This window comes from Carettochelys insculpta, chromosome 8 (assembly GCF_033958435.1).
Source record: "Carettochelys insculpta isolate YL-2023 chromosome 8, ASM3395843v1, whole genome shotgun sequence".
NCBI classification, from domain to species: domain Eukaryota; kingdom Metazoa; phylum Chordata; order Testudines; family Carettochelyidae; genus Carettochelys; species Carettochelys insculpta.
Genome location: NC_134144.1, coordinates 73845434 through 73864128, shown reverse-complemented (window position 1 = coordinate 73864128; position 18695 = coordinate 73845434). Strand labels below are relative to the sequence as shown.

Genomic DNA, 18695 nt, shown 5'->3' with positions numbered 1-18695 from the left:
CTAAGCAGGAGACTAGATCCCCGTCTCTGGGGTCCTGTCATCCCCCCAGACTGGAGCATTGGAAATGGGAAAGTTAAGGGTCATTGCAGCAGTGTTTGTGGTGTGACGTGCTTGTTTCTTGACAGCGGGGAAAGATGGCAGAGCACAGCCTAGCCACCCCGGGGGTAGGGGGAGAAGAAAGAGAAGAGTGAATTAGCTTTTCAATCAGTGTGACTGGGGGCAGGATGGGGCGGGAGAGCCTCAGAGAAACAGCAGAGGCATAAATAAAGTGTCCTGCAGTCCTCACTCTCCTGGGTAGAGGGGAGGCAGGAGCCAATGTCCTTGGGAAGGGAGGGGGTTCTCCTCATCAACCCCCGCCATGACACCCCTGGGGCTGTGTGAAATCAGCAAGCTGCAGGAGACAACAGGCAGCCTGTCTGCTTTGCCAGCTGGCCCCCAGCTGTTTGCAAAGCCACAAGTAACCCCTGGCACTTCCTGTATGTGCAGCTTGGAAGGGTCCCGGTAGGGCGCTTTGCCAGAGATGGGGACAAAGGTCCTTCACTAGCCCTTGAACTGAGCTGCCTGATAAGGAAGTTAATGAACAGTGCTTGTGAAAGTAGGGCAGGGAACTACAGGTCCCACACCCCCGCACACTGCTGCCTCCTGGAGCAGAGAGGAGCCCCTGGCATGCTAGGAGGGCTGCCAGTGGGGAGCTGTGCTCCTGGGCTGGGCCCAGCCGGGCTGCTGGAAGAGCTGCAGTCCTGCTGTGGATTCTGCAAAGACTGGCAGCCAGGTGCCAGCAGGGTACTTGGGCAGGAGCCGGGCTGAAGGGACCCAGCCCGGTGAAGGCACTGTGCACCCACAGCAGGAGACAGTCCCAGAGGCTCCCTGGCTAAGGGAAGCGGGGAGGCAGGGTAAAACACACCAGCAGCAGAGAGGGAATGGAGACGTTAGGTGACTAACCCATGGCCACACAAGGAGTCAGTGGCAGAGCACACACTGAGTCCAAGTCTCCCAGCTGTGGTTTAGCGATCCCAGGAGCCTGGCAAGACCACCCAGGCCACCGAGGGATCAGAGACGGGCCCCGGCGAAGGCTCCAGTGCCCTTTGCTAGGGACGGGGGAATGGTCCCCCAAAGAGCCCACCAGCCCCACTTCCCATGCCTTCCGCCCCTCCCCCAGCCCCTCCCCATTGCCTCCTCCAGGTCCTCCCCTCCGCCCGCTGCCCCTCAACCCCAGATCCCCCTCCCCCCGCTGCTCGCCCACACCCCGCAATCCTCCCCTCCCCCCGCTGCCTCCCCACACGCACACCCCAGATCCCCCCGCTGCTCCCCCACATACCCCCAGATCCCTCTCCCCCCGCTGCTCCCCCCAGCCCCTCCCTCCACTGGTTCCCCCACATCCTCCCCTCCCCCCGCTGCTCCCCCACGCACACCCCAGATCCCCCTGCTGCTCCCCCACACACCCCCAGACCCTCCCCTCCCCCCCCGCTGCTCGCCCACACCCCCATCCTCCCCTCCCCCCGCTGCTCCCCCACATACCCCAGATCCTGCTCCCCCCCAGCCCCTCCCTCCACTGGTCCCCCACATCCTCCCCTCCCCCCGCTGCTCCCCCCCCCCACACTCCCAGATGCCCCCACCCCAGCCGAACTTCCGGGACGGGATCCGCCTCCCGCCCCCCGGAGCCGGCTCCTCCCCGGCCTGCCACGCTCGGGTTGCGGCAGAGGGGCCATGGCCGGGCTGGGCAGCGGGCGCCCCGCGGCGCGGTTCGGTCTGCGCCGCTGGCTGCAGCCGCTGGCCGGGGCCCCGCGCTGCGAGCCGGCCCGGAGGGGCCGAGCCGAGGCGGCCGGGGCCCTGGAGGGCGAGCGGCGGCTCAAGAGCCTGGAGGAGCTGCCTGGGCCGAGCCAGATCCGCTCCCTCTACTGGCTCTTCGTGCGAGGCTACCTGCTGCACACGCACCAGCTGCAGGTGCGGGCCGGGGCCGGGGCCGGGGCCGGGCGTTGCCCTGGGGCGCTGGGGGGAAGAGAGGTCGTGGGGCGCCCCCTTGGGGGCCAGCAGTGGTAGGAGGCGGGGTGGACAGCTCCGCCCCTTTGGGCCCAGCGCCCTCCCCCCAGGGTGAGCCCCGGGGCCCCTGGGGGCCTGGACCCTTGCTGGGGGACCCCCTCCTCCAGCCTGGACGGGGCACTTGGGCGCTGCCCAGCCGGCACGCAGGCGGTGCACGCCCACCCATCAGCGCGCGCAATAAAAGTTAGTCCACCCAGGGACAGAAGCCGTTCGCGGTGGGCCCAGTGGCCGAGTGTGAAGAACAGTCCCGAGGCTCCCACGCCCGGTGCCCTCTCCACGCAGTCTCCGCTGCTCAAACCCTGAGCGCCGGGAGTGGGTCCAAAGCAGAGCGGAGCAAAGCCAGGCTGCCGGGGGCAGGATGAGAGAGCGTGGCGCAGGGGGGCCCAGGTATGGCTGTGCCGGGGGCAGCTGAGAACCTGTCCCAGGTAGAACCCAGGGCGCTGAGGGGTGGACGGCTGCCAGGCTGCGGCTGGGGTGCAGAGGTGGGAGCTTGGCCTCGGTCACGCGCCTGGGAACACAGAACGCAGCGGATGCTCAGGCCGGGGGGCTCTGCGGAAGCTTCAGGGTTCGTGGTGGCTCCTCCATGGGACATGAGCCCCCAGTGCCGCGCTGTGCCTCAGAGGGGTCCTCCCAAGCCTGACAAAGGCAGCTCTGGGACTCCTCCTCTGGCCCAGGCCAGGCAGAGCGCTGGCAGCCAGCAGTGCCCGTGGGGGCCATGTTGAGGTGACATCCCCCTGAAGATGGAACTGGAGAGAAACGAGCTTCTGAGGAAGGAGAAGCTGGCAGAGGCCTTGGGCTGTGGGCCTCCCGGTTGCTTTGGGATGCAAAGCCATGCCCTGAGCACGGCAAACTGCACCGAGCAGGCCCTTTCAGCCCAGTGGGTACGCTGCGCGTCACTGGTCACAGCAAAACGATCCTTCTTCCAGCAGCCTGGCACCCTGCCGGCTGCATTCCTGGCTGTTGCCGGGTTGCTTTTCAAGCTTCTTGGGGAAATTCCTGTTTACAGGGCTTAGCAGAGGCCGACTCGGGAGGTTAAGAGAACCTACCCCGTAAGTGTCCAGCCCTGCGATTCTTTGCTCAGCCGGGGAGTCCTCCCTGACGCTTGTGGGTAGGAACTGCTCCCCCTGGACTGGCAGATGTGCGCCCCATGGGCCTCCCTTCCAGTCCTTGGAGAGAGGAGCTGGGCTGCCAACACCAGCTGGTCAAATCCCCCCGGCCCGTAGCTGGGAGGGGAACCAGATGGAGAAAGGTGAGTCCCTACGTGCGCAGGTAGCCCGAGGACCTTCTGCCTTGCGCTCTCGTGACGTCGCCGCGTGACCCTTGTTCTGTGCGTTTGCACGGTGCCCCTGGCGGCGTCTCCCTAGAACAAGGCCCTGGGGTTGGAGAACCGGGGGCGGGGGCGGGGGCGGGGGTTCGGCAGGAGCCCCCTGAAGAGAAAGGCTGGACTATGGGGGATTTGCAGCACGGGTTTGTTCTGATGAAGCAGCAAGAACAGACCCCGGTGCCGAAAGGAAAACAACGTCCGGGGTGAACTTGTGTCTGGTCACTCCCCCGACCCCCTTCCACTACTCCCCCCAGTGGCTCCTGGCCCCCCAGAGGCGCTTGGAACCATACGAAGAATAAACGTCTCTGTCCTAAATAAATGTTTTGCTAAAGCAAGTTCGTCTTCCTGCCCTGGTTCCAAGTTCCTCCCCCTTGCTGGCATTCTGCAGCCCTCAGGGCCGTCCTTGTGACTTCTGGAGCCCGGGCACCTGCCCCTCTCCCCGGCCGTGGGGGCAGGACAGCAGAGAGGCTGGTGGGGGAACAGGATGCCCCAGGCCAGGGGACTGGGACTGCTGGGGCTGGGAGGAGGGGAATGGGCCAGGGGATGGCAGAACAGGGGGCAGGGCTGGGGCTGCCAGGGCCGGGTGGCAGAGCAGGAGCTTGAGGGCGGGTGTTGGGTTGCTTCATTTGGCTGTTGCTGGGCACACACAGCACAGGGCACTACTTAATGTGGGGCAGAGTGGGCCCCACGTTTCACGGTGCCCTACACCGCTGTGAGCTCTGCGTATGCCTGGGATGGTGGAGGCAGCCCTGAGTGCTGCTTTTGTGCTGTGTGTTCGCACACACACAAACACACACTGTTGTGGCATCAGTTTCCTGTTGACCCAGGCAGAGGGCAGATTCATTTGCTTTTCTCTTCCTCCCCAGCCAGGCTGTGCACGTCCCTCCCGCCAGCCCACGGCAGCCGCTGGTCTCCGTGGGGAGGAGAAGCCCCAGGAGGTCCTTGGCATGTGGGAGCAGTGGGAGGCAGAGTGACAAGGAGGCCAGCCAGCCTGCAGGGAGCTGCGGGCAGGGCAGGGGAGGGGAGCAGGGCAGTGAGGGGCCCCTCAGAACAGCTGGCATCTCCCGGGGCACCAGCCTGCTCCCAGGAGGCCCCAGAGTGGCTCACTGCCAGCTCACTGAGCCACACAACGACCCCAACCCCACCTCGCTCTGTTCCCTTCCACGCCCGGCTCTCCCCAGCCGGGTTCCTCTCCTGCCTCCCCCCACCATGGTCCTGCGGTCCCGTCCCTGCTCCCAAAACAAGAGGCAGCCTCACGGGAAGGGAGGCGGAGGACCATGGACTCTCCCCCATGGGCTGTGGGAAGGTATCTGGCTGACCTGACCGGTGCCAGGTGAGAGACTTTGCCAGCAGGTGGGAGCTCAGTATTTTCTAGCTCATTACCAACATTCCCATGGCTCTGAGAAGACCTTTGGGGTAAATTAGAGCTAAATAACAGCCCAGAGCACCGAGAGCCAGGGCTGGGGACTGGAAACGAACTTGCTGGGACCGCAGGAAACGTGGCCACACCCCTGACAAGTGGTCGTCCGGCTGACTCAAATCGCGCCGGATTACAAATGTTGGAGGATGACAGAGCTGGCCTAGAAAGGTCCAACCTGTAGTCTGTCTGTGATGGGGTTGAGGGGTCCCCAGGCTCTGCACCCCGTCCGCAGGCTGGAGTGACTCTCACTCAGCAGGAGAACAGCGGGTTTATTAGCCGACAGGACACAGCGTCGTACAGAGGGGTCAGTGCAGCCGGCAGAGACAGCCAGTCCCATCCATGCTGGGGAGAGGAGGCCCCGAGGGACCCCCCAGAGCCGGGGCCTTGCCCCCTCCTTTGTCTCTCTCTCTCCCAGCCCAGACTCACTGCTTCCAACTCCCAGTTCCAATTCAAACCCCTCAGGCTCCACCTCCCCCTTTGTCTGCAGCCCAGAGGTGTCACCTGGGTGCCAGGTTACCCTCAGCAGGAGCCCCCCACCCTCTGTGAGCCCCACACCTACACACACCCATCCCCCACTCCACCACACTGTCTAGTACATGAATACAGGGGAGTTGGTGGATACTGACACAGATCTGCTCCCTTGCAAGGGGCGTCCTCTTTTTCGTAAGGTCAGATACAGCAGCCCTACTGCAGACCCCGCTCCCAGCTGTCTGGGGGGCTGGCGGGCAAGGCAGCGCCAACCTGCTCTCCTGCGTTGCAGGTGATCTTCCGGCAGCTTTATGGCCCTATGTGGAAATCCACCCTTGGGCGGTACAAGTCCGTGAATGTCGGGAGCCCGGAGATTCTGGAGCAGCTGCTGAGGCAGGAGGGGAAATACCCCATGAGAAGCGACATGGCCCTGTGGCGGGAGCACAGGGAGAAGAGGCAGCTGCCCTATGGCCCCTTCACGGAGTGAGTCCTGTGAGGGCGGCTTTGGGCAGCCGGGTGGGGTGCCTGGGCACCGCCGCGGCGCCCACGGGGACCCACAGCACCCGGGCTAGCTCATGAGCCGCTGGGTCCGACTGGGTGGCCTGCAGTGTGCGGGAGGGGCGAGGCCATGCTGGGAGCTGGAGAGGGGCCCGTCCCAGCCAGTGGTGTTGGGGGAGGCACATGGTACGGTCCCCCCGGACGCAGCACCTCCACTTCCTGCAGCTTCTGGGGGCAGCTGGGCCCAGGCCCACCATTGGGCTGTTGCTCGGGGCAGCGGGAAGAGGTGCGGGGGCGGGCAGCAGGCACAGCTGGCATTGGGGAGGGGTTGTGTTGGGAAGGAAGAGCTAATCCTACTGTTTGGGGGAGTCCCCTGCCAGTGCTGGCGTGTGCGGGGGTGGCTGTGCCCTGGGCATGCGCAGGAGCTGAGCCATCCCCGGCCTCTCCCTCCAGGGATGGGGAGCGCTGGTACCACCTGCGCCAGGTGCTCAACAAGCGGATGCTGAAGCCTTCGGAGGCCACGCTGTACACAAAGGCCGTCAACGAGGTGGTGTCGGACCTGATGGTGCGGCTGCAGGCAGAGCGGGCGGGGAGCCCTTCGGGGGTCCTGGTGCAGGACTTAGCCAACCTGCTGTACAGATTCGCCCTGGAGGGTAAGTGGCAAGGGGGCAGGGGGAGGGGAAGGGATGGGGCTCAGGACTACCCAGGGGCTGCATCCAGATGGACCTACTGCAGCGCTCTGCTGCTCCCCGGCGAGGTGGGAGGCCCTCATCCCTCGCCCCACCTGTGATCGGGCCCCAGACCAGCCCCCTCCTCTCCTTCCTGCCAGGCATCTCCTACATCCTCTTCGAGACGCGCATTGGGTGCCTGGAGCAGGAGATCCCCAGAGAGACACAGACCTTCATTGACTCCATCGGCCTCGTGCTCAAGAACACCATAATTCTCAGTGTCCTGCCCCAGTGGAGCCGGGACCTGCTGCCCTTCTGGAACTGCTACCTGAACAGCTGGGACACCATCTTCGCCTTCGGTCTGTGCCTGGGGGCAGGAACAGGAGCAGGGAGTCAGACGCCTGGGACCGGCCAGACTCTGTGACACTCTGAGGGGTGCCCGGGGCTGGCCGCTGGACCGCCACTACCTGCCCTTAGCGGGGAGCAGGTTTGCTCCCTAACTGGCAGCTCTCTCAGGCCTCCTTCGCTGGGCAGGGCCCTGCCAGACACCCCTTCAGAGCCTCTGGGGAGCACTCTGCCCCGGCACTGGACTGTCACAGAAACCCGGCAAGCTGTCTGCAGGGAGGCGGGGCAATGCAGCTGCACTGGCACCGGCCAGGATCAGGCCCTTGTCAGAGCCTGGCCCTGGGCTGTACTTCTAGCGGGGGACCCAGACATTGGTTAGCAACAGGGCCGTGAGCGCTCCTAGGGCTACGCCGGCTCCTGCTCCATGGAGCAAGGCAGCCTTTGGCCCAAGGATTCAGCCTGCGGGGGAGCCACTGGTTCCCAGGCATGCCCAGGATCTGCATTCATCCCCCACGTCCTGCTACAAGGGTCTGTCTACCCCGCAGTGAGGGGCCGCGGCTGGCCTGGGCTGGCTGGGGGCGTTTCTTGCAGTGGGGGTGTAACCCCTGGGGCTTCCTCTTTGCCTGGATACACCAGGATCCTTTTCCATTTCGTGTACAGGCCTGTAAACCTAGGGCCCCCTTACAGCTTCTGGTGCCCTACACAGACAGACCACCTGCCCCGCAGCCCAAGGCTCCAGGCAGGCAGAGGGGCAGTGCTCAGGGCTGAGGGGTGGGAACAGGGCAGGGAGGCTGGTGGAGACCCGGAGGAAGGGGGAGTGGTGCAGCCCACCACAGCCGTGGGCCAGGGGATTCAGATCCTTCGGGCTGGGGGCAGAGTGGGAGGGTGCGGGGCTGCCAGAGGCCTGGCAGGGACCTGCTCTGCCCCAAGCCCTCCTTTCTCGGCACACGTAGATGGAGTGTCTCCATGGTGGGGGGCTCTCTGGGGAGCCCTGCCCCATGGGGGAGAGGCCTGTCTGGCGGGGGTGTGACTAAGCGATGGGTGGCTGTGGGATCCAGCCGGGCGGGGGGTGGGGGCGGTTCTGGCCTAGGTCCAGGAAGGGCCCTGGCAGTGAGCTCTCAGCTGGGTGGGAGACCCCACCCAGTTGCAGGCAGCCCATGCTGTGGCCCAGACCCCTTCGCTCCTCCTGCCTCTGCACAGGCTCTGCCTCCAGAGCATGCCTGGGAGCCTCCCTCAACCCAGCTGCCCCCTGCTCGCCGTCCCAGGCCAGCCCTGACCCCGCCACACTCTGGCCCTGCAGGCAAGAAGCTGATTGACAAGAAGACAGAGGAGCTGGAGGCGTGTGTGAAGCGGGGTGAGCCAGTGTCCGGCTACCTGAGCTACATCCTGAGCAGCGGCCAGATGACGGTGGAGGAAGTGTACGGCAGCGTGGCAGAGCTGCTTCTGGCCGGCGTGGACACGGTAGGGTGGCCTGGCGCTGGCGGCTGCCTGCAGCCATCGCACAGGGCTGCCTGCGACTCCCGGTCCGTGTGGGTCTGGCTGGGAGCTCTCAGACGAACCCCAGGGTGTGGGGCTGCTGAGGAGCTGCTGTGCATGGGGGGGGCACCCCAAAGGCAGCGAGCTGGGTACCTGTGAGCTCTGTAGCTCTTGGGCCTAAGTGGGTAGATCAGTGGACTGAGCTAGGTTCCATTCCGCCTTGCCGCAGCTGTGCTGGGTGAATTATGGCCCCATCCGTGCCTCAGTTTCTCCTCTGTATAGTGGTCTGGGCAGTGTCTGGCACAACGGGGCCCCTATCTCCATAGGGATCTGAGCAATGCCTGGCACAACAGGGGCCTTGTCTCCATAGTGGTCTAGGCTCAGCCCATGGGCAAACATGGAATATTTGGACTCTAATGAGCAGCCCAGACAGCAAGCAACCCAAAAGACTCATGGCAATTTTTGCCTGTGAGCTGCAATGATTCAGCATCGATATCACTGCCCTGGCAGAAATGCACAGACCGGGAGAGGAAAGCTAAGAGGAGAAGGCAGAGGATGCACATTTTTCTAGAAAGGAACTCCAAAGGAAGAGAAACAAATTCATGGAATAGGATCTGCTAATGAGAACAAACGGACAAAGACCCTATCTGAAGTCCCTGCCAGCATCGGTGAGCATCTCATAACTCTGCTTGTAGCTTGCCAAAAACCAGCAGGCAACTGCCCCCAGTGCTTACGCACCAACTCTAGATACCGAGGAAGATGTGAAGGAGAAGTTCTGCACCCAACTGGACACAATCCTGGAAGACATCCCCAGTGAAGTCAAGATTGTTCTGTTGAGAGATTTCAACGTCAGGGTTGGAAGGGACGCAGAGCTCTGGCAGACTGCCACTGGGAAAGAAGGAGTCAGCAACAGCAACTCCGGTGGAGAGCTCCTCCTTATGAAATGTGCGGAACACGAGCGCATCATCACGAACACGCTGTTCCGCCAGGAAAACAAATTTAAGACCTCACGGCAACATCCTTGATGGAAGCAGGGGCACCTCATAGACTGTCATTGTCTGCGCTCGGGATCGGCGTGATGGCCTTCTCGCTCACGCAATGACTAGTGCTGATGGCTGCTGGACAGATCACCGCCTTATTTGCTCCACCATGGTGATTAGGGTTGTCACCAAATGGCGAAGTCAGAGGAAACAGATCTGACGTAAGATCAATGTACCAGGCTTGAAGGACCCCAGCAGACGACGTGACTTCCAGAGAGCGCTCCAAAGGAAGCTGCCGACTGTACACCCTGAAGATGTGGAAGGACACTGGTGTCAACTGAAAAATGTCATCGTTGGAGCTTGTGGAGAAACCTTTGGCTACCAGACCAGGAAGCATCAGGACTGGTTTGTTGAGAATGATGTGGAAATTGAATGCTTGATTGAGGCTAAAAGGAAAGCCTTTAGGGCCTGGCAAAGCAACATCAATTGCACAAGGAAGAGAGAAGCACGTGCCAAGGCCAAGGCAGAAGTCCCACATAAAACAAGGACTCTGGAAAACCAGTGGTGGACTGAGAAGGTGCGAGAACTCCAGCATCTGGCAGACGTCAACGACGCAAGAGGTTTCTTCGGCGCTACGAAAGCTGGTTTCGGATTAAGAAGCCGTGGAAGCAATCCCCTGAGACCACAGGACTGAAAGACAATTAAGCCGTTGCTTCTTGCTTGAGCTGCCCCCCACAGTGGTGCTAGAATCCCTTGGCCAAATCCCTCAGCAGCCGCCTGGAGCCAATCTTGCAACACTTGCTACCCTGAGTGAGGTCCAAGCTGCCATCGAAGCGATGAAGTGCACCAAGGCAACCTGGACTAGATGGAATCCCCACTGAAGTCTTCACAGAAGGTGGGCCGGGGCTCCACAAACAGCTGCACCTCCTGATTCTCAAGATCTGGGATAGGGAGCAGATGAGGTGGGAGCTGAGAGACACACTGATTGTCAGTCTCTTCAGGAAGGGTGACAAGTTGGACTATCATGGGAACTATCATGGCAGCTCTCTCCTGCCAACAGCAGGGAAAACCTTAGCTTGACTCCTTGCAGACAGACTCCTGCCACTCTCAGAAGAAATTCTCCCAGAATCCCAGGTGCGGCTTCTGACCATTCTGAGCAACAGCGGACGTGATCTTCACCACCGGGCAACTGCAAGAAAAATGTCCTGAACAAAACCAAGCCTTATACATGAGTTTCATCGACTCGACCAAAGCATTCGACTCGGTCAGTCATAACGCTCTGCAGACCAGCCGCTCAAAGATTGGCTGTCGTAAGAACATAAGAACGGCCACACTGGGTCAGACCAAAGGTCCATCCAGCCCAGTAGCCTGTCTGCTGACAGTGGCCAGTTGCCAGATGCCCCAGAGGGGGTGGACCGAAGACAATGATCAAGTGATTTGTCTCCTGCCATCTGTCTCCAGCCTCTGACAATAAGAGGCCAGGGACACCATTCCTACCCTGGGCTAATAGCCTTTTATTTACCTATCCTCCATGAATTCATCCAGCTCTTTCTTAAATTCTGCTATAGTCCTGGCCTTCACAGTCTCCTCTGGCAAGGAGTTCCACAGGTTAACTATGCGCTGAGGGAAGAAGAACTTTCTTTTATTAGTTTTAAACCTGCTCCCCATTAATTTCATTTGGTGTCCTCTAGTTCTTGTATTATGGGCACAAGTAAATAACTTCTTCTTATTCACCCTCTCCACACCTGTCATAATTTTATAGACGTCTATCATGTGCCCCCTCAGTCTCCCCTTTTCTAAACTGAAAAGTCCCAGTCTTTTTAGTATCTCCTCAGACAGGACCTGTTCCAAACCCCTAATCATTTTAGTTGCCCTTTTCTGAACCTTTTCCAGTGCCAGGATATCTTTTTTTTAAGTGAGGAGACCACATCTGTACACAGTATTCAAGATGTGGGCGTACCATAGATTTATATAGGGGTGTAACCAACCAGGCTTGGGTTCCCCAGAAACGAGGCTGCACCCAGAAGGCGAGGGCTATATTTGGTTTATTGAAAGCGCGTGACACCCGCGATGGGAGCCCCGGAAATGCCGCAGTCACCAGTGGGGGAAAACCCGACGCGTCGGAGCTTCGCTTGGGGAGAGGCTCTGTAACAGGCCTTCTAACACTAACTAATAAAGCTTAAACTCATTTACATAAGATTGCTTAAAATTGCCTATGCATTACCCTTACTATCTTTTGTGGCCTGCTGCCAGCGTCGCCTTGAAGTCTTAGCAAGCGCGCCTTGTTCTGCAGCAGTTCCCATGGCAGGGTTAGTTATTTTGCAGCTTTTCACCTTGCACAGACTGGTCTGTTTAGATTCTCCTGAGGATTCACAGAGGGGTCGGACTGCATCCTCGACCGTTACAATGTCTTCTCGCACCCTACAAGGGGCAAACGTCCTGTCCCCAAAAATTCATTAGCATCTTGAGGCTGCTTCATGACAACACGACTGCCACAGTATTGAGCAACAATGGATGCTGAAGCCAGCCCCACGAGGTCAAAACGGGAGTCAAGCAAGGCTGTGTCATTGCGCCCTACCTGTTCTGCATCTTCATCGCCATGACCCTTCACCTCATTGGTGGCGTGCTGCCAGCTGGCATGAGGATTGCCTATGGAATGAGCGGGAAGTTTGTCAATCTTGGGAGACTGAAGACGAAAAGCAACACCTCCACGCCCTCGATCATGGATCTCCAGTACACGAATGACAACTTGGTTGGTGCTCTTTGTCCTGCAGCCCTTCAGACCATCTTAAGTACCTTCGCTGAAGCACACGAGAATCTCGGCTTCTCTCTGAATATCAAGAGATCAAAGCGCTCCACCAACCCTCACCGGCAGGACAGTTTCATGCACCTTCTGTCGAAGTCAGTGGAGAACTGCTGGGAAATCAGCAGCCCCTCCCATACCATGGAAGTCATTGTTCCACTAAAGTCGACATTGATACAGAAATCCAGCATCATCTGAGCCGTGCCAGCTCTGCTTTCGCCGACATGAGACAAAGGGTCTTCGAGAACCGGGACATCTATCCCAAGACAATGCTACTGTACATATAAGAAACCTGGACAATGTCCAAGCATCATTTGAAGACACTTGAACAATTTCCTCAAAGCTGCCTCAAGAGAATCCTAAATATCTCTTGGGAGGACGGGCGCATGAACACCCGTGTCCTAGAAGAGTTGAACATGACCAGCATTGAAGCCGTTATCATTCATCAACGACTTCGTTGGAGTGGTCACGTGGTTCAGATGTCTGATCGGCGCCTCCCGAAACAGATTCTGTTTCCCGAGTTGGAGGAAGGATGGGGCCAGCAGAAGTGATATAAGGACATGCTGAAGGCGCACATGAGAAAGCGCAGCGTCGGGGTTAGCACTTGGGAGAACCTTGCCCACGACCGTCCCCACGGGAGAGCAGCAATCCACGAGGGGGTGGCGCGGTTTGAGAGGTCACGCCGCAGTGCAGCCGAGGAGAGGCGGAGAAGTAAAGGGCGTCAAAAACTACCCCACACCCCTCCAACAGCTGCCAAGACCTGCCCCTTCCGTGGTAAGACCTGCAGCTCCCCAATTGGGCTGGTCACCCATTAACCGACTCACGAATAGGAGGGTGACAGAAAGACATCGTACCCGTTATCGAGTGACCACTGAGAGGTCTGGGCAGTGCCTGGCACAAGGGGTCTCTTGTCCCCATGGGGGTCCGGGCAGCAGCCAGCGCAATGGGGAACCAATCTCAGTCGTCACTGTCGTAGCTAGCTGTAGCGTGTCTGGACAGCAGTTCCTGCTCTGCCGTGCGGGGTTTACTTGGAGCTCAGAGCTGCAAAGGTTTTGCTTGGAGGGAGCTCTGTGGCCGCTGGCTTTGAGTGGAGCCATCCGTGGGGACAGCAAGTGGGGCTGGACAGGGCAGCATGGGGCACTCCCGCTTTTCCTTGTGTCTGTGCTGCGCCCTCACTCCTGCTCTGCTCCCCCCAGACGTCCAACACCTTGTCCTGGGCCCTCTACCACCTGTCCAGGGACCCAGAGACCCAGGCCTCCTTGCACCAGGAGGTGGAGAGAGTTGTGCCCAGAGGGCAGATCCCCAGCGCCGAGGACATCCCCAAGATGCCGCTGCTTCGGGCTGTTATCAAAGAAACGCTCAGGTGAGTCCATGATGGCACCCTGGGGTGGGCAGCGCCCTGAGGGAGGGCGATGTGAGGGATCTGACAGGGCCATGTACCTGCCTCACCTGCATTTGGACACCCCCCAGGACTCCCCCCAGGCCATGTCCCAGGGAGACGGCTCTGCTCCCTGCACCGGTGCTGCTCGGTTCCTGCAATCAGCATTTTCCAGCACAGGAGGATAGTGCAGCAGCCAGGGCACCGTCTCCCAGTCTGCTCTCGCAGACGCCCTGCGTCCCTCGGACGTGCCGTGCCTCCAGTTCCCTCCGTGCCGGAGCGATCGCGGCCCTGCCCTGCCGGCCGCCATGCGGGTGTGCCAGGCACTCGGCTGCCGTGGGATTGGTGCCGCGGCAGCGCTGCCTGGGGGGAGGAGGCAGCGCCATCCATTCAGGCTGCACCTGCCTGGCACTGTTCGTGGTGTGCCCTGGCCGTGTTCACATCAGCTTGTGCCGGCTGGGCCCTGGCGCCCTGGCTGGGATACGGCTAAGGCAAGTGCTGGGTCACCGTCCTTTTGTGCCACCCCCTGGGGCAGAGTGCCCAGCTGGGGGCCATCTGATCGGGCCTCACCCCACCAGCTGTTCCCGAGCCTGGGCCCCTTAGCCGAGGGCAGCCCTGAGCGAGCTGCATGCGGCAGCAGACAATGCAGGACACGTCAGGATTTGTTTGGGATTGGGTCTGGCTCTCTCTGCCCCTCGCTAGCTCCCCAGTCCCCTTCCCCGCCCCCCGGCTCCCTCTCTCTGGCTGCCGCGTGGGGTGGGGATGCCACATGCCCCAGCCTATGGGCTCTCCCTGCCCGGCAGGCTGTACCCTGTGGTACCCACCAACGCCCGGGTCCTCGTGGAGAAGGACATCGTCCTTGGAGGCTATCTCTTCCCGAAGAACGTGAGTGGGGGTCTCTGTTCTGCTCCCGGCCCACCTCTGCCCCGGGGACCCAGCCCAGCAGCTGCATGCCCAGAGGCCCTGGAGCAGGGGTCGGCCGCTCCACAGGTGGCCCAGGGCCGCGCTCTTCTGTGACGTTGATGGAGCAGGTGCAGGGTCTGGGCTGGCGGCCGGGCGCAGAAGGGGCCTGGGGTGAGGGATGGGGCTGCGGGAAGCAGGCCATGGGGCTGGGAGGGACTTGGGGTGAAGGAGGCAGTTCGGGGCTGGCATGCCAGAGGGGCTGTGGGGGATGGGCCGTGACCTCGCAAAGGAGGGGGTGGGGATGGGGGGGGCAGGGTGTGGGTACAGAGTGGGAGGGCAGAGGTCTGGGACATTTGGGTGTAAGGACAGCGGGAGCAGAGGGTTTGGGTTATGGGGGGGAGCAGCAGGCGGGCAGTAGAGCAACTCTGCTTGGAAGGGGGCCAGTCTAAATTGGAGGTCAGGGCTGAGGGAACGGGCTGTGGGTGGGGTTCGTGGGGCACTGGCAGAGCTCGGGGCACAGGGCTGAGGGAACGGGGGGCTGTGGGTGGGGTTCGTGGGGCACTGGCAGAGCTGGGGGCTGAGGGAACGGGGGGCTGTGGGTGGGGTTTGCGGGGCGCTGGCAGAGCTCGGGGCCCAGGGCTGAGGGAACGGGGGGCTGTGGGTGGGGTTCGTGGGGCACTGGCAGAGCTGGGGGCTGAGGGAACGGGGGGCTGTGGGTGGGGTTCGTGGGGCACTGGCAGAGCTGGGGGGCTGAGGGAACGGGGGGCTGTGGGTGGGGTTTGCGGGGCGCTGGCAGAGCTCGGGGCCCAGGGCTGAGGGAACGGGGGGCTGTGGGTGGGGTTCGTGGGGCACTGGCAGAGCTGGGGGGCTGAGGGAACGGGGGGCTGTGGGTGGGGTGTGTGGAGCGCTGGCAGAGCTGGGGGCCCAGGGCTGAGGGAACGGGGGGCTGTGGGTGGGGTTCGTGGGGCACTGGCAGAGCTGGGGGGCCGAGGGCTGAGGGAACGGGGGGCTGTGGGTGGGGTTCGCAGGGTGCTGGCAGAGCTGGGGGGGTGCAGGGCTGAGGGAACGGGGGGCGGTGGGTGGGGTTCGCAGGGTGCTGGCAGAGCTGGGGGGGTGCAGGGCTGAGGGAACGGGGGGCTGTGGGTGGGGTTCACAGGCTGCTGGCAGAGCTGGGGGGGTGCAGGGCTGAGGGAACGGGGGGCTGTGGGTGGGGTTCATGGGGCACTGACAGAGCTGGGGGGCCGAGGGCTGAGGGAACGGGGGGCTGTGGGTGGGGTTCGTGGGGCACTGGCAGAGCTGGGGGCTGAGGGAACGGGGGGCTGTGGGTGGGGTTCGTGGGGCACTGGCAGAGCTGGGGGGCTGAGGGAACGGGGGGCTGTGGGTGGGGTTTGCGGGGCGCTGGCAGAGCTCGGGGCCCAGGGCTGAGGGAACGGGGGGCTGTGGGTGGGGTTCGTGGGGCACTGGCAGAGCTGGGGAGCTGAGGGAACGGGGGGCTGTGGGTGGGGTGTGTGGAGCGCTGGCAGAGCTGGGGGCCCAGGGCTGAGGGAACGGGGGGCTGTGGGTGGGGTTCGTGGGGCACTGGCAGAGCTGGGGGGCCAAGGGCTGAGGGAACGGGGGGCTGTGGGTGGGGTTCGCAGGGTGCTGGCAGAGCTGGGGGGGGTGCAGGGCTGAGGGAACGGGGGGCGGTGGGTGGGGTTCGCAGGGTACTGGCAGAGCTGGGGGGGTGCAGGGCTGAGGGAACGGGGGGCTGTGGGTGGGGTTCACAGGCTGCTGGGGGGGTGCAGGGCTGAGGGAACGGGGGGCTGTGGGTGGGGTTCATGGGGCACTGGCAGAGCTGGGGGGCCGAGGGCTGAGGGAACGGGGGCTGTGGGTGGGGTTCGTGGGGCACTGGCAGAGCTGGGGGCTGAGGGAACGGGGGGCTGTGGGTGGGGTTCGTGGGGCACTGGCAGAGCTGGGGGCCCAGGGCTGAGGGAACGGGGGGCTGTGGGTGGGGTTCGTGGGGCACTGGCAGAGCTGGGGGGCTGAGGGAACGGGGGGCTGTGGGTGGGGTTCATGGGGCACTGGCAGAGCTGGGGGGCCGAGGGCTGAGGGAACGGGGGCTGTGGGTGGGGTTCGTGGGGCACTGGCAGAGCTGGGGGCTGAGGGAACGGGGGGCTGTGGGTGGGGTTCGTGGGGCACTGGCAGAGCTGGGGGCCCAGGGCTGAGGGAACGGGGGGCTGTGGGTGGGGTTCGTGGGGCACTGGCAGAGCTGGGGGGCTGAGGGAACGGGGGGCTGTGGGTGGGGTTCACGGGGTGCTGCCAGAGCTGGGGTGCAGGGCTGAGGGAACGGGGGACGGTGGGTGGGGTTCATGGGCTGCTGGCAGAGCTGGGGGGTGCAGGGCTGAGGGAACGGGGGGCTGTGGGTGGGGTTCGCGGGGCGCTGGCAGAGCGGGGGGCTGAGGGCTGAGGGAACGGGGGGCTGTGGGTGGGGTTCATGGGGCACTGGCAGAGCTGGGGGGCCGAGGGAACAGGGGGCTGTGGGTGGGGTTCGTGGGGCACTGGCAGAGCGGGGGGCTGAGGGCTGATGGAATGGGGGGCTGTGGGTGGGGTTCGTGGGGCACTGGCAGAGCTGGGGGGCTGAGGGAACAGGGGGCTGTGGGTGGGGTTGTGGGGCACTGGCAGAGCTGGGGGGCCGAGGGCTGAGGGAACGGGGGGCTGTGGGTGGGGTTCGTGGGGCACTGGCAGAGCGGGGGGCTGAGGGCTGATGGAATGGGGGGCTGTGGGTGGGGTTCGTGGGGCACTGGCAGAGCTGGGGGGCTGAGGGAACAGGGGGCTGTGGGTGGGGTTGTGGGGCACTGGCAGAGCAGGGGGGCCGAGGGCTGAGGGAACGGGGGGCTGTGGGTGGGGTTCGTGGGGCACTGGCAGAGCTGGGGGGCTGAGGGAATGGGGGGCTGTGGGTGGGGTTTGTGGGGCACTGGCAGAGCTGGGGGGCCAAGGGCTGAGGGAACGGGGGGCTGTGGGTGGGGTTCGTGGGGCACTGGCAGAGCTGGGGGGCTGAGGGAACGGGGGGCTGTGGGTGGGGTTCGTGGGGCACTGGCAGAGCTGGGGGGCTGAGGGAACGGGGGGCTGTGGGTGGGGTTCATGGGGCACTGGCAGAGCTGGGGGGCTGAGGGAACGGGGGGCTGTGGGTGGGGTTCGTGGGGCACTGGCAGAGCTGGGGGGCTGATGGAACGGGGGGCTGTGGGTGGGGTTCGTGGGGCACTGGCAGAGCTGGGGGGCTGAGGGCTGAGGGAACGGGGGGCTGTGGGTGGGGTTCGTGGGGCACTGGCAGAGCGGGGGGGCCCAGGGCTGACTGGTTCGCCTCAAGGGGCGCTGGCTGTTGAGCACACGCCCCGCCAGATCCGGCTCCTGCCCCGGCTCCCCCGGGCTTTGCCCCCGCGGGTGGGGGCCGCGAGCGCACAGGGGATCTCAGCTGTCGTGTCGCCTGCCCCAGACGCTCTTCGTGCTGGCTCACTACACGATGTCGCACGACGAGAGCAGCTTCCCAGAGCCCGAGCGCTTCTGGCCCCAGCGCTGGCTCCGAGGCCACCGCTCCCCGCACCACCCCTTCAGCTCCATCCCCTTCGGCTACGGGGTCCGCGGCTGCCTGGGCCGGCGCATCGCTGAGCTGGAGATGCACTTGGCTCTGGCCCGGGTGAGTGGGGACCCCCGCGGTGGGACGGCCCTGGCCCACAAGGCACTGACGGTTGGAGTTGCTCGCCCAGCCCCCAGGGGGGGAGATGCAAGCGGCTGGGGCTGCACCCCCCGCTCTCGGGGACCCCTGCTTGCTACATGACTGCACCCCCAGCTGTGGGCTCGCTGCCCCTCCTGCCCAGCCCATGAGCCGAGGGCCCATTCCCCGCGCACAGCCTGCGGGGAGAACGCACCAGCCGCCTGGGAACGGAAAGGGGGCTGGGAGTGTGGGGAGGAGAGCGACCGGGGCAGGGACTTGGGGCACTGCCAAGAACCCGCCGTCTCCTTCTCCGTACAGATCACCCAGACATTCGAGCTGCGCCCGGACCCCTGCGGCAAAGAGGTTCTGCCTCTCGCCCGCACCGTCCTGGTGCCCAACAAGCCTATCAACCTGCAGTTCGTTGCTCACCAGCCAGCCCCCTGAGTGCCCACCCCACATGGCTGCTCCCCTGCCCTGGCCAGGGCTCTGTCGGACCTGGGCCCGTGGGGCTCGAGGGGTCTGCCCCAGGGGAACCTGCATGGCTCTGTCCCCGTTAGGCTCTGAGGACGGCAGGGGAGTCTTAGCTGGCAGGGCAGGGCAGCCGAGCGCTCTCAATTCAGCTGCAATAAACGGGCTGGGGCGTTCCCAGGGCCCAGTTGCTGGTGAGCCTTCCGGAGTGTTGAATGGGGCAGGGGTTCGGC

General features: G+C 63.3%; 1 protein-coding gene across 1 annotated transcript; it reads left to right on the top strand.

Annotated features, from left to right (window-relative positions):
* Nucleotides 1-1680: 1680 nt before the first annotated feature.
* Nucleotides 1681-18655, top strand: CYP27A1 (cytochrome P450 family 27 subfamily A member 1). The gene is made up of 9 exons (XM_075001532.1): nt 1681-1944; nt 5545-5735; nt 6204-6403; nt 6580-6777; nt 8064-8224; nt 13219-13385; nt 14204-14285; nt 17776-17976; nt 18313-18655. Exons 1-9 carry the CDS (start codon nt 1708-1710, stop codon nt 18436-18438), a joined length of 1563 nt encoding a protein of 520 aa, XP_074857633.1. The 5' UTR covers nt 1681-1707; the 3' UTR covers nt 18439-18655.
* The last annotated feature ends 40 nt before the right edge of the window (nt 18656-18695 follow it).